The sequence below is a fragment of the Thermothelomyces heterothallicus genome (assembly GCF_042370625.1).
Source record: "Thermothelomyces heterothallicus CBS 202.75 unplaced genomic scaffold P884_scaffold_20, whole genome shotgun sequence".
Taxonomy (NCBI): domain Eukaryota; kingdom Fungi; phylum Ascomycota; class Sordariomycetes; order Sordariales; family Chaetomiaceae; genus Thermothelomyces; species Thermothelomyces heterothallicus.
Genome location: NW_027192581.1, coordinates 345,784 through 360,659, shown reverse-complemented (window position 1 = coordinate 360,659; position 14,876 = coordinate 345,784). Strand labels below are relative to the sequence as shown.

Here is a 14,876-nt window from a genome sequence, read left to right as displayed (position 1 = left end):
TAGTCTTATTAATAGCTAATATACTTTCTTTGTTACGTTACTCGGTACCCTATAGCATAGCTATAGGTAAGCTAGTATATATATATAGGTATATAGTTATATCTTAGGTAGCGTCGGTAGGGCCGGACTCTTAGTAGTCCTACTCTAGTTAAGCTATATCTAATTTATAGGATAGGAAGTCGGTAGGCTCAAGCGTCGGAATTGCCTGGCGCGTGGTTAGTAGCGTTAGAGGCTTCTTCTTGTTCACTATATCCTATACCTTGGTAATGGCGACCTTGATCAACGATAGTAGAGTCGGCATAGTATCCTTATCTATAGGAATGTTAGGGAAGGCGTTAGCTAGCTACTCGTACTAGCGTACCTTAATTATGTCGATAGGGACCTACCCGGTTTCACTAATACGTTAGGCATACGTGACCGTATAGGTACCCCCTATCTTATATACTATATTGCCGTTAGTGGTACGAGGCTAGAATCCTCCCTATAGGTTTAAGGTCTTATAGTGCTTAGCGAAAAACAGTACTAGTATAATATAGTTATTATCGCTATTAGTAGCTTTATATAGGTTGACTATAATAGAGGTACCTATAATGATACTAAATAGTATTACCTTCATTTCGCCCTTGATTTTAATAAAGGCAAACTTGGCCTCTAAATGGGGAATCTTAGTAGCGTCGTCCTTATCTACGCTACAGAAGGTCTTGTAGTTAGCTATAGTCATTTGCTCTCCCTATGACTAGTAGCTGTTAACGAAGTAGTATACGGCTAGTAGGCGAACTACTTCATACTTACTCTTGCTAGTACGGACCGTGTTGATTATACTTCCGGGAACTTAGGCTATAGCGCCTATCTTACTATCGTAATACCATTCGACTATGGTATCCTCTAGAAACTACAGGTATAGAGGGCTAAAAGTGTCGTAGGTAACACTACAAGGGGCATTAGTAACTCTAGGGGGTATATACTATAGGTTATACTATAGTATATTAGGATCTTCGCCCTCGAAGGCTATAACTATATCCTTATAGCACACTCGGACCGGGCTACCTATTGCCAGGTCATTACGGAATTCCTCTTTGGCACCTAGGTTGGCTATAAAGCCTATACTACTTTCTAGTATTATACCTAGGTTCTTAAGGAGATCTTAGATATCGCTATCTACTAGGGTATTGTTTTCGCTTATAGGGCCGGAGTATACGCCTAGTACGGGCGTAGGTATGGCCTATGCCTAGTTAGATGCCTTTATAGCCGTCTGCTTCTTCCGCCGATTGATAGGTATAAACGCGATAGCCGGGGTATCGGCTGCTTTGGTCGCTATTACTGACTACAATGCGGGTATATCTTGCTAGCTAACCGGAGGCTCGCTTCTGGTGGCTAGGGTTGTTACTATGGCTACTACCGCTGCTATAGAGCCCTAGGCGCCTTTAGCAGCCTGTTTGTCGCTTTTTCCGGCCTTGCTTCTAGACTTAGCCATTGTGACTAATAGGACTAAGCTATTCTAAGTCGACAAATTTAGCAAAAGTCGCGAAAGTGAGTAGTTTTCTTACGTACGCGATAGAATGAGGCAAAAGGTAGTGGGAAAATACTCTCTGAGGCCTCCTTTTAATAGAAATGGTGGTATGTAAGCTATAGGAGATAGTTATATAGTTACGTTGATGGAAAAGGCTGGCGTTAAAGAGCTTAAAGGTTAGAAAAGAAGGTAGTTATTAAAGAAATTATAGAAGAATTAAAGAGGTTCGAAAAACTAGAAAATAATAGGAAATCTAGGGGTTTTTATAGTTTTTAGGTAGGGCTTTTGAAGATAAGATAAAAGAAGGCTTAAGCTATTGGTATTCAGCCCTACTATACCAAATAGGTAGGCTGTTTAGCCCTATTTACTAAATAGTCAGGTTGTTCGGTGGCTAACTAAGCTAGATACGCGGTTTAAAGTAGCCTATATATAGTAAATAGTAGAATTTAGAATATAAGTAATAATAAAGATAATAGTATAAGGAATGGTAATGGGTTTTCTGGTATTAAAACAGATTTAGGGTAGCCTATTAAAGGTATATGTCTCTAGGTATTATTCGGCTTCTTCCTGGCCAGGTACGATGCCCTAGGTCTGGCCAGAAGTCTTCTACTTTAGGGGTTGGCCTTGTTTCTTTCTAGGTAGCGGTTAAATCTGACGGCGATTTATATATTCCTAGATCAATTCGCTAGAAGTGGCCTCTAGTTCACTCTAGGGAAGCTACTAGTCGTCTTTTACGTCAAATCCGAGCTAGTAAACAAGGTATTTAACCCTCGGGCGCTTCTTTCTATGTATACAGTGGTTAACAATCTTCTTGATCTGCTAGTATTCCTTACCGTTAACCAGAATTGGCTGCGGTAGTGGTACGGTTCTTTTGAATAGATTAGGACCTTGTTTAACGTAGTAGAGTTAGGTGACGGATATGACTAGATAGACCTTCTAGGATTTGGGAAAATCTAGCTCGTAAGCTAGTTTTCCTACCCTTCGCTTGATTTTGAATAGTCCTACTCTCTAGGCTAACCATTTCCTATTAGGTTTACTAGGTAAATGGTATCCCTTGTATAGCTATAGCTAAACGGTATCCCTAACTTCGAATTCGGTAGGTATATATCTCTAGTTATACTATAGTTTGGCTAGTGCTATAGCTTGATCAATCATTTTACTAGCTTCGGCCTAGTACTACTTATATAGGATTTCTAAGGCCTTACGCCCGCTAGTTCTAGCGGTTTTCCTACTTAGGATATCTAGTACTAAGTACGGTTTAAATCCATATACTAGTTCATTTAGGGACCTCCTAATACTAGTAACCAGAGTATTATTAATACTATAAGGCCGGTAGGATTTTAACCTATAAGCGGTTAGAATTAACTATAAAGTTTATTCGTAAAGCAATTTCTATGGTTTGGTTCGTTCGTTCAGATTGCCTATTAGTCTATGGATGGTAGGCTATGGAAAATAGTAGCTTGGTTCCTAGTAATACGAATATTTCCTTCTATAAGTTAGATGTAAACTTAGGGTTACGATCACTGATGATTTAGGCTAGTATTCCCTAGTCGGTAAATATCTAGGTCCTTAGAAGAACCATTACCTATTCTTTAGCCGTATATATCTGGTAGCCGGCTATAAGAAGCTTCTTCTTACTAAACTTATACGTTACGGTATAGAGCGTATCTATAAGAGTATAGCCTTCGAGTGACCAGAGGGTGCCGGTGGTTAGCGCTGGCGGCAAGTCGGTAATGAAGTCTATAGCTACCGTATAGAATGGTGTTAGCTAGGTACGAATAGGCTAGAGCTCCCCTAGTGGTAGGTTATAGTCGGTCGAGTTTGCCTAATATACCTTGTAATACTATACGAACTTCGAAACCTTCTAGGCCTTCCTATAGAAATAAATAGCTATAAGCTCGTTTATCATCTTATTTTCGCCGAAATGGTATATATCGTTATAAACCATTTAAAGGACTTAGTTAATACAGTTTTCTAGTAGGCAAAGCCTTCTAATGCTATCAAAGTCTATATAGAAGAGTAGCCCGTTCGTAAGTTCGAACGGTCCTATAGGTAGTTTTAGCTATTTGTGTTTTCTAGCTCCGGTACGGTCATTTCTGACTAAGTCTTTCTCGTTTTCGTAGAGGGCTTAGTAGATAGGTCCGTATTTCCGGTCCTTAGGGTAGCTAGCGATGATTCTAGCCCTAAATTCGTTACTAAGTACCGGTTCCGTGATAGTTATATCCGCTATAAAGGTATTAGTATCCTGGTAATCGCTCTAGATATCTCTAAGCTTATCTACTAGGCTATTCTTAACCTTCGGATCATCCTACTCCTAGGTAGGTAACCTTAATAGCATATCGGGTACTATATTTAGCGTCCTAGAGATATAGAAGATATTAAGGTTAAATCCTAACAGATAATTAGCTATATTTACTAGTTTTAGGTTAGCCTTAGCTAGATCTATTATAATTAGGGACGTATACTTTACTATCCCTTTCATTAGGGTATAGTTAATAAGGACATTAACTAGATACCTATTTAATTATACTATCTTCTGGAGTTTCCTGATTACCTAGATAAGTATAGCAATTTCTGCCTCCGTAGATCTATAGCACTTTTCTATATTAGTAGTTACTCTTGATATAAATAGGATAGGCTATACTTCGCTTAAAGGAATGTCCCTACTAGGGATTTTCTTACTATCCTAGTCGCCCTTGAGCTAGAAAGCGATAATACTATAGCCGTCATAGCAGGTATCTAACTTAAGGAATAGCGGTTTTTCTAGGCGGTAGTGATAGAGAAACTCCTAGTTATATAAGTGTTCCTAGAGTAACCTAAAGGATTCGAGTTCTTCCTTGGTCGGGGTGAACTTGATAGCGGAAGTGACCGCTTTCCGGGCCCTTTTAGCTTTCCCGGGCTCGAGCTTTCCTTCTTTCTATGCTATAACTATTAGAGCCGTCTTTCGCGCCTAAAGTGGCCTTGCTTTTGTATCAAACCACGGAATGCCTTTCCTAAGCTATCTAGCTATTCCAAGGTAATACTCTAGACTATCGAGTGTGTCTAGGAACTTTAGCTTCTTAAAGGCAGTAATATAGTTATCGGTTTTAGCGATGCCTTCGCTATTTATAATGTACCTAAGGAGCCTTATAGCTAGGTAGCCTATAAATGATTTAGGCGCCCTAATATAAATACGAGCCTTGTCAAGAATTTCGTAAACGGTATATAGATATTTAAGGTGTTCTTCCTCTATTTTACTAAAGATAATGATATTGTCGATATATACTCTAACAAAATGGTGGTATTTTAGGAAAAGTCTATCTATATAGCGTTATATAAAGGCTAGTATATTCTTGAAACCTATAAGTACTACATTTGATTTTTCTAGGCCATAGTGGCTTATAACGACTATACGGTTACTATACTCCTTAGCTATAGGGAGCTAATAGAAAAATCCTAATATATCTAAGGCTATAAAGAATTTATTACCAACTATAGTAGCTATAATATTATCCTGGTTAGGCAGGGGATAAATATCTAGGACCGTAATTATATTTAACGGTCGTAGGTTAACTACACTTCGGCTTTTCTTAACCTCTACCCTAGGCCTTTTAGAAACTTTCCTCTATATAATAAAGGCTAGGTATGTAATTAGGGTTAGCTTATCTATAAAGGTAAATCTTCTAGATACCTAGAGTTGGTCATGATGCTTGTCAAGGGCTTTACGGTCTTTAAGCCCTATTAGGTACGGTCTAACTATATAGACTTGCTTTTACCATCCGTCAACCAGATTAATTCGTATCTTCTAGTGTTCTAGCATTAGTACGATTCCCCTATCCTAGTAGAGGTCGTATTTATCTAGAAGTTCCTTTACCTTAAGTGTAAATTTGGGATTTACATTGGTAATACTAACGCTATCTTTACTTTTAATAGCTAGGATATTATTAGGTTTCTCGATACTATATAACGGGGTATAAAAACTTGTCCCGTTTGGTGGTAGAAGTTCCTAGTCGCTATTGGCTTTTTCCTAGTAGTATATATACTAGGCTTCTTCTAGCCTCCTCTTTAGCTCTTACTCGGTGATTCCGTCCTGAACTTTAGCCTATATATCTTTTATATCTGTCACGCCGATCTGTATAGTGGTGTCCTCTCCCGAGTATTCTAATAGATGGCTAACCTTGTCCCCTTTTCGGATAATTATAGGGGTATTAGTATCATTTCGGACAATTACTACCCTTAAGGTATACCAGGTAACTATAACGTCCTAGATTCCTTCTTAGCTAGTAGTAAAGTAGAAGTACTTGTTCTCTAGGAGGTTATTAGGCAGTAGAATAAAGTATATCTCGAGTAGCTAGGTAGAGTATATAGGTATAATGGTATACTAGGCGGCGGTAACTTTCCAAGAGATAGGCTTAGGGTTCTTTTTTATAATATCTCCGTAGACCTTTATATTGGCTAATGATCTAAAGGTATAGATACCCTTGACAAAGTTAATCTTAATACTATAGGTAGTTATAAAGTTAGTACCTAGTAGTATCTTTGGAGCAAGTTTATTAATGATATCGGCTATAATATAGATATACCTATTAATAGGCATGTTCCTAGCCTCCCCTAGGATATAGAAGTTAAATTCGACCTATTTACTAATCCTAGTCTTTAAATTAACTCTTTTAAGGGTATAGGGTTTGCCCTTAATCTATTAGGGATTCTTTACCTATTAGGTAATCTATATCTGGTTAACTAGGTTAGTTAAACCGCCTATATCGAAATAGATGTCTGTAGTCTGGTCTCCTAGGTTGGCTCGAACCGGAATACGTAGGTAAGACGTCTTCTTTGGCCGGTAGAAGGGTATTTCTATACTCGGGTTAGCTTCTACCACTTGGCTAGGTTCGAAGGAGAGGAGTACGGTTTCCTATTATTACGGTTCCTTGGTTAATTCTGATAATATAGCTACTCCTTCTACGAAGTCCCGCTCTACCTAGGGAAGGTCCTCCTTCGGTAGTTTAGGTAGGCATAGTTTTTTTCTATAATCCTAACGTAGGTAGCGGTATAATGTTCCTCGGCTTGTAAATAACTATTTGCAAAGCCTATAGATATTATTATCTTCCTAGATATAATCTTCCTTAGCGGTACTAAGGAAGTACGCCTCTCTATTACTACTATCTCCGTTAGTCTTAGATTTATAGTCGCTAATTAGGAGATAGTTAGCGGCTTTAAGCTCCTTATATTCGGCTTTAGCTTTCTTGTCCTTGCTAGATACTACTATAGTATTATAGTAATAGTAGGTATTATCCTTGTTAATATGCTTCTAGCTATAGCGGTAGAACCGTCTAAAGTAGGGATTCTAGTCGTCATATCTACCCTTTTCCTAGGCTCTGGTGCCCTATAGGTGGCCATTTCTAACTTAGTCATTACGCTTCTTTGGTCGAGACTCCTAGTTATAGCTTCGGAATTACTCCTCTTATAGGAGATACCTATATTTCTATTCCTCCCTTCTCCTATAATAATTAGTCTAGTACCGCTAACCTTAACTACCCTTTTATGGGTTAGTATATAACTAATTAGCTTGTTCCTCGTTAGTATTATCGCTATTATTACCGCTAATTCCGTCTAAGGTATTATTAATATTAAATACGGCTACCTTCCTTAACCTCTTTTCGGCTCTAAGTTCCTCTAAAAGGGCTTCCTATTTTTTAGAGATATAAAAGAGGTACTAGTTAATAGTATCTATCTCGTATAGCTTAGGGTAAAGCTTATAGAGTAAGGGAGTTATCGTTAACTAGAGTCTAGTTAAGAGCTAGTAGTTTGTCCTATCTCCCTAGACTTAGGCATAGTAGAAGAGGTCTATAGCGAATTTATAGATAGATTTATCTAAGGCTAGGTTATCTTCGGTATAGCTATTCTAAACTAGCTATTAACCTACCTAGTTAAACTAGATACTAAATCATTCTTTAATCCTCTAGAGCTACATCTCTATACTTAAGTATAGGGTCTCCTTCTTAGTTAGTAATAGTTATTACTTATACTATTATAAGGCTAACCTATAGAATAATACCTATAGGTCATTTTATAAGAGAAGCTCCTTAGAAATATTTCCTTTAACTATATTATAGATATACTTAATCTAGAGATTAATATTAGTATAGCAACGGATCTTCTTATAATAGAAGATTAGCTAGCTATTTATAATCTTTTAGTTAGTATCTAGCTAAAGTAGGCCTATATTAGTAATCTTCTAGGCTTAATCTATTACTAGTTATAGCGCTATATATACTAGCTATAGCTAAAGGGAACTAATATCTACTTAGTCAGTTATAGCGTTCTAAAGAAGTCTGACTATTACCCTCTAGAGTAGTCTTATAATCGTTTCCTCCGTTAGGTCTAGTAGTAAGAGGGGTATATATCCCCTTATAGGGTTATCCCCTACCGGTATTAGCGTTATTATTAGCGATCCTCCTATTAGCTAGACTATTAGCTAGGGGTTTTATAAAGGTCCCTACTAGGGTTCTTCCCTTTCTAGAAGTTCCCTTAGTATATTAATTATAATTATAGTTTAAGTAGCTCTAATAGGTCTACTTAATATCTAGTTACCTTATCTATTTAGACCTATTAGATTTAGCTTAGTCCTTAGAATCTCTAGTAGATCTAGTAAGCCTATAGGTAAAGTTATCCTTTATAAGGCGATTTCTAATAATATAATAAATTATTAAACTAAGTCTTTAGGACTTAATATTTTTAGGGTCTCTAAGGGTCCTTTATACTAGCCTTCCTCCTAAACTTATACTTCTAATATAGTTCTTACTATTAGTAATAATAGTAGAATAAGAGCTTCGTTTAAGAGCTAGGGAAGGAGTCTTACAAAGTGCCTAACAAGTCCTTTTAGGGTATAATCATTAAGAGTCTAGGATTCCAGGTAATCCTTATCTATTAGGTAGTTATAGAAGTCTTAAACGTAAGTAGAGTAGTTATCGGCCTCCTCAAGAGATACTACCAGCTTAAGGAGTCAAAGGTCCATTAGAGAGAGCTTCTAAATCTAACGCTAGTAGGCGTTCCTAACGACAAAGCGGTAGATCTAACGTACTTACCATAGTTTAGACTTGTTTATTAGTTCTTAATAGTATTAGTGTTACTATCGTTTTTGACCGTTTAGGCGTCTACTCGGAGTAGAGGGGTATAGTCGCTTAACTCGGGCAAATGGTCTCCTACGGCGTTCGAACGCGAATGGTAACAAAGATCGTAGATTCGAACCGGTAGTAGGTACTACTTGCTATAGCTCAATGGCTACAAATGACTATAGCTCGGACAGGCTACAAGATACGATACTATAGTAGTATTTGCGCCATAGGCGGCACTCCTAGACTAACTGGTATAGGTCTGTAGAAGTGGTGATAAGATGTGTTGATTCTTCTAAGTGCTAGAGGCACTTGGGGATGCTGTCTAAATATATGTCTATGACCCCTGGCTTATCATCCCTGTTAGTGGGTCTGTCGGATCTGACCTACTGATAGCCATATGCTATAACATCAAATATCGAAAGTGTGAAACACTACCGGTGGCACTTTCTGCTATGCGCCTCTTAACTTTGTTTCTTCTAAATTAAATAATTAGGCGGCTCTCAGTCGGGATAGTGAACAGGAATCTTGGGGGACCGAGTCCGGATTTAGAAACCCTCTCCTAGTAAGGAAGTTTACGGATCGATTTACTGGTGCTGCGTACCCAGTCTCGATACAAGATAATAGCCGGATACCCTAACGGGTATTAATGACTTGGATACACCTTTGGGTAGCCGTGGCAACCCACGCAATCCGGAGATTTAGATCTGGCGAACAGACCTAGCACAGACACCAAGAAGTCTACGCCTAGTGAATCGAAAAGGAATGTGCTAATGTAAGGTCGTGCAAGCAAGTTGAGCATACACCAGAAACGTGATGGGGTGTTAAAGTACGGATGTATAGGATGTACTCGGCACTTTTCGCCCGGACTGGTCCTCGAACTCGCGCGAGTACCTGTACGGATGTAGATACCTGCCTTGCCGCCTTCCACGGGAGCTGAGCGCAAAATGGATGCTCACGCGCCCCACATGATCCACACAACAAACAGTCTTAGTCAACCCAACCTCACGTGTTTTCACGCAGATCCGTATCACAACATCGCGTTGTCGTTGGGGGGAGATGGGGAGAGGCTAGGAGCAAAGGGACAAAAGCGAAGGCCACAAGAACAAAGGGAAGCACAATGGCCGGAAAGAACGCTTCTTCTACCATGTCCCGGTGCCTTTAATTAGCTGAAGCCTGTCGATGTCCCGCTGTCGGGAACTGATTGTATTCCTTCGTTATCGTGAACAGTCAAGTCGCGGTCCTCCCAACCACACGGCTTTCTCCAACCCAACATCGTGATGCCTCAACCCATCGGCTCTATGATCTAGCTTCCGGGAGTGGAGTCCGTTTTTCTTTAGGCATTATCGTATGCTACCCCGTAACCATCTCAACATCACCCTCCTCCTCCTCCTCCTCCTCCTCCTCCTCATCGTCGAGGAAACGGATCCTGTTCCTGCGGCGAGCGCAGTGGGCAGCGGGCCGCATCTTCGACGCGCAGCTTTTCAAAGGCTTGTATTATGATAAGCCCATCATTCATTATAATTATGTCGTTCAGCATGTTTGACATCAAGAGTGATAATTAATTACTCCATCAGCATAGCATATTCATACGAGAGGCACGAGAAACACAAACATGTTCGAGTTGACGTATGCTTCATTGCAATTGGTAGATCTTGTCTGTGTAAAACAGACATGTTCTCATGAACAGCGACTAGTTAAGTCACAAGCTCTTTCATGGTAAGGATCGTTGGATGGTTCTAAGACCGGCTCTTTGCCCCACCACCCAACGGTCAGCCGCTGACGGTGTACTGGGAGCTGCCGCCGGCGTTGCCCCAGCCCTCGGTGGCCACGACCTGGTAGTCGTGCTGGCCCAGGTTCAGGCCGAGCTTCTGCCAGGCGGCGAAGTGGTTGGCGAGGGTGACGGTGCCGCCGTTGGGCCGCTGGCCGGACACGCGGTTCGAGATGTACTGCCAGAAGGTCGAGGTGCCCTCGATCGACGGCTGGTTGACCTGCTGGTGCCGCCAGATCTCGTAGGTGCCCCCGTCGCTCTCGACCGTGCCCAGCTTCTCGCCCTGGGCGGAGCCGGCCCCGTTGGATGCGTACTCCTGCACGTAGTACTCGATCAGCGGGTTCCGCGTCCAGCCGTAGACGGAGACGAGGACGGTGCCCGAGGTATACTGTGTCGATCCCGAGAAGGTGATGTTTCTGAAGATAGAAGGTTTGTCAACGCTGCCCGAAACGTGTTTAAGAGTGAAGGAAAGGAAAAAAGGAAATAAAAGAAATTATTCACGGCTCAAGTCTGGACAACCATATAATTAACCCCGACGATTGTACGCTGGTGTCTTACCTGGCCGCTCCCGTCCTCCAGCCCTTCCCGACGACGAAATCTCCCGCGTTGGAGAAGCTGACCGAGTAGCCGTTGTCGGTGGGCGAGTAGTTGACGTTGTCGCTGGTCCTGTAGTTCTGGTTGTAGTCCAGCGCGCGGCGGGCGAGGTTGTTGACCCCGAGCTCGAAGTCGGGAAGGTCGGGGCCAGCTTCGGGCGTCGGCGCAGCCAGGCCAGTGCTGGAGATCATGGCCGCCGCGGCGACCGCCAGGCGAGTGAGGGTAACCATGATGCTGATGATGATTGTGGATCTAATGAGGTGCAAGATAATTACACTAATACGTAGATTGCGGTGCTGACGATGCTTCTAACGCCAATCCCTTGAGGGGAGCCAGTGGCCCTATTTATACTCACGAGGAGGCTAACCAGCTGCCCGATTTCCGGGTAAACATCCTCTAATTATACCGTCGAAAGAGCTCACCGTCTCCGTAGGTCATTTGGATATTGCCATGTCACACTTTCCGCACCAATCGGTGGCTTCTGGCGCGAACCCCTGAGGCTCCAGTGACATGTGGTTACACCTATACGCAAGAGCTTTTCTGCTGACAGGAAACAAAGCTCCGTTTCAAAGGGCGGGGGAAGGGAGATGCCAATCTACCCAAAAGAAGATATGGGCGCAATAACCATCTGACATCTATGCCGGATCTGGCCAATAGGTGACCCGGGGCATTTCGTGATGCTTGGCTGGTGTTTCGTAACTTGTTAACCCAATGAGGAAGGGCATGTCGGCTTGGGCGAGAACAAGCCTCGGATGATCTAATGAAGACACGGCACGAGAGTGATATCACGGAGATATGCCGGGACAAACTGTGGGGGAACATGGGGATGCATCAAAACTCCTTCCCCCTTTCGCCATTCTCCGGACCTAGGATTGCATTCGGTTAAATGCAAGCATTTTATCCAGCGGAGTCTCTCTCACCTTGGACGGCCTCCGCCGCCTTCTGACCCAGCAGGACCCCGAGAAGCATGCCGACGCCAAGGGCGGGCCAAAGCCCGTCCCATGATTAATTACCCGTCCGAAGGGGCGGAGAAGAACAAGCTTTTGATCCGCGTACTTGGCTTTCTGGGCACTGCGGGCAGCTGTTCTTGGCTGCTGCTGCTTCTTTCTAACCGTACCCGTTCTCGAAAAGAAACCAACCTCAGCTCGGAAGGCAGACGATGTCATTGATTCAAAACATGCTATGGAGGACCGCGGCACCGAGTGCGAATCGCTTCCCCGCGGAGAATGTATCGCGAGCTCTTTGGGCCGGCCGAATGGCTGTTTGGGTTGCGGTCTCTACCTTAATTATTACTTATCTAGTTCCGGTGGGCTTCTCCACTAAAGACAAGCAGCCATCGCCAATATGACGACTCGGTCCCAGGGCAAGCTTTTTGACCAAGTCTGTGAAGATTTAGGGGCATCTGAGGACGTCTGTTTCGCTGTGACAATCGAGCTTGGGAGTGGAAAGTCTGAAGAAATACCCAATGTTGGACAAAACAAATTACGGAGTTACTCCGAGGATAGGGCTTGATGAATAATTATTAATACATCAGGGTCGAGTGCCACTATTAATTAATACCATACGAAGCCCAGGGTGCTTGACGAGCGTCGAGTTACGTCACGAAAACCGTCGCCGAATCGGAACATAGAGCCCGTCACTGCTCTCTCTAATGAGTCATGAAAAATTACTAGAGCTCTTAATTATAATCTGAATTATGTCTGAGAAGTTCAGCACTGCTAGACCGGTAACGAGGGAGGTAGTCGTGATGTTTAGCATCTATTTTGTGCTCATCTAGGGCGAGACAGGCCTCCCAAGGCGAGATGCCATAAATCAGTAGTAATTAGCCCAAGCCAATGAAACGTCAGTACTTTGTGGCGTTAAGAGCCACCAGCGGGTCTCTCATTATGGCGGTAACGCGGCGGGGGTCACCACGAAGCCTAAAATCGCGCAAGGATGGAGGGAACAGTGAACTGACTCCCGGCTGGCGACCGAGGTACTCGAGAAACTCCAAGTCTGCGGCCTCGACGCATAGTGTTTCAAGCGCATGGAATTCACGCAGGAGAAGGATGCCAGCGACCGAGCCGATCGGTTCGGATGGCGCCTCGTGCGAGTTGAGAATTGTCAGCTCCCTCAGGGTGCCCTTCCAAGGCTGGAGTACAGTGAGGACGTCACCGAAGCTGAGAATGGGCGAGGATCGCCGGATTCTGAACTTGGAGAGTCTTGGTCCCACCGAGTTGAGGAGGGCGGCGAGAGAGGCGACTGAGAGCTGCGAGTCAGCTAAAGACAACTCGGTGAGCTTGGACAGCGGAGGGGGGTCGGCTGGCGAGTTACGGCCCAGAGAAGCGCTGAAAAGGTTGGTAACGGCACCGCACCTATCGAAATGCAGAGCCTCGAGATTTTGCGCCAAGCGCATGATGGGGGTGGCTTGATCAAGCAGGAGGAACCGGTCATTGGATATGCTGCTGAAAGCAAGCTTCCTCAATGACGCGAGCGGCGGGGCCCGGGCTATTATATCCGCAGCCAAGGCACAGAACGGTTCGTAGGGTAGGCAAAATCGGGCGGCCTCTGCGTTTGGGACGAGTTGAAGCAGCATGGAGACCAAAGCGGCGTGCTCCACGAGTCCGCCGAGATTGTGTATTATTCTGCCGACAGGCGAGTCTTCTCCATCTTCCTGCACACCCAAGAGACCGTCCCGAGGTATCGATCCCGCTTCGCGTATACGCTCCTTCACTGCGTCAAGGAAGGCCGGCGGAAACGAGCGTCGTGATTCGGGCGCTGTTGTCGAGGGGGACAGGGTGGGATACGCGATGCCGACTGCCGAGACCTTCAGCGCCAAGTCAGGCCTGTTCGACAAGGTGTTGACGAGGATCCAAAGATCTGGGTGTCTGGACGTGCAAGGGAAATGATACAGAAACGGTTCTGCAATGGCGCGCAAGGTCCTGCACACGCGGCTGAGATTAAGCAGGCTCGCGGACCCCGTCCTCTCAAACCGCGATGCTGGTCGGCCATCGCCCTGCCACTCGGCGTCTGCGTCGAAGGGCCAGATGTTGGTTGTGTGTTTGCAAACACAGTGAGCGCACAGATAGCTGCAGATTTCCGCCAGGAGTTCATACGGAAGCCCTGTCAAGCCCCGGCTTGTGCTGCAATCTTCGGACATGTTTTCGGCCGAGAAGCAGTTGGCCGTGCGGAAGTCTGGAAACTCGTCCGCCTTGGCATCGTGGGGAGAGGGGTTGGGTGGAGGAGCATTAGTGAACGGGTTCCCGTTCATGAGGTCATGAGGTAATTGCTCGAAATTGTCACCGACCGAGTGGGGCCGTGCTCTTCACGTCTGTTAATTAATTACTCGGCTTCTTGTTGACAGCCTCTTTTCTCAATCTGAATATCATCAGACCGGCATGAGCTCCTCCCTCAAAATGAAAAACCCCACGGATCTTTTCGCCATCGCATCCTACTCAACATCAATTTTTAACGCCGCGGCGTGTGGGTGATATGGATGGTCCCTTTTCGGTCATCACGGCACGGCGGTTTGTGCGACAACAAATATGCTTTTTAGCCCTTCGCTTTCTTTTATGACGTCCGTTTCCAGTTGTCTGGCCGAACAAGACGCTCAGTCCCAATGACCAGCAAACACAGAAATGCCGTTGCTAAGAGAAGCCGAGGAGAATGATGGACTGGTTGGGAGAGTACGCACGAGAGAAGAGCTCCATCGCTTTCAGCCGGCGATTATGAAGAGACAGGCGGCGGTGTGCATGCGCAGGATGACGGCAAAGCTGCACCAAAGACTTCTCAGGGACGCAGGTCCTATTTTTATGAGCAAATCGGGTCGCCCACTGCGATGCCTGGGGGGATTGATGAATAATCCGTTAACGAGGTTCATTAAAAACCTCGCACACACCTTGGCTCTGAACCCCAATCTGCCCAGCGCAGG

General features: G+C 44.1%; 2 protein-coding genes across 2 annotated transcripts; both read right to left on the bottom strand.

The window, feature by feature from the left end:
• Nucleotides 1-10,223: 10,223 nt before the first annotated feature.
• On the bottom strand, nt 10,224-11,238 carry P884DRAFT_286533 (glycoside hydrolase family 11 protein). The gene is made up of 2 exons (XM_069443838.1): nt 10,931-11,238; nt 10,224-10,788 (listed from the first exon to the last, which is right to left on the bottom strand). The coding sequence occupies exons 1-2, from the start codon at nt 11,194-11,196 to the stop codon at nt 10,374-10,376; spliced, it is 681 nt and encodes a 226-aa protein (XP_069295665.1). The 5' UTR covers nt 11,197-11,238; the 3' UTR covers nt 10,224-10,373.
• Nucleotides 11,239-12,809: 1,571 nt separating this feature from the next.
• P884DRAFT_279272 (uncharacterized protein) lies at nt 12,810-13,541 on the bottom strand (the record flags this gene model as incomplete). The annotated part of the gene is made up of 1 exon (XM_069443288.1): nt 12,810-13,541. The coding sequence occupies one exon, from the start codon at nt 13,539-13,541 to the stop codon at nt 12,810-12,812; it is 732 nt and encodes a 243-aa protein (XP_069295664.1).
• Between the last annotated feature and the right edge of the window lie 1,335 nt (nt 13,542-14,876).

Coding starts and splice junctions, on each gene's coding strand:
- P884DRAFT_286533 (XM_069443838.1), bottom strand. CDS start 11,196: ATGGTTACCCTCACTCGCCTGGCGGTCGCCGCGGCGGCCATGATCTCC. Junction 10,789..10,930: donor TGGAGGACGGGAGCGGCCAG/GTAAGACACCAG, acceptor TTCTATCTTCAG/AAACATCACCTTCTCGGGAT.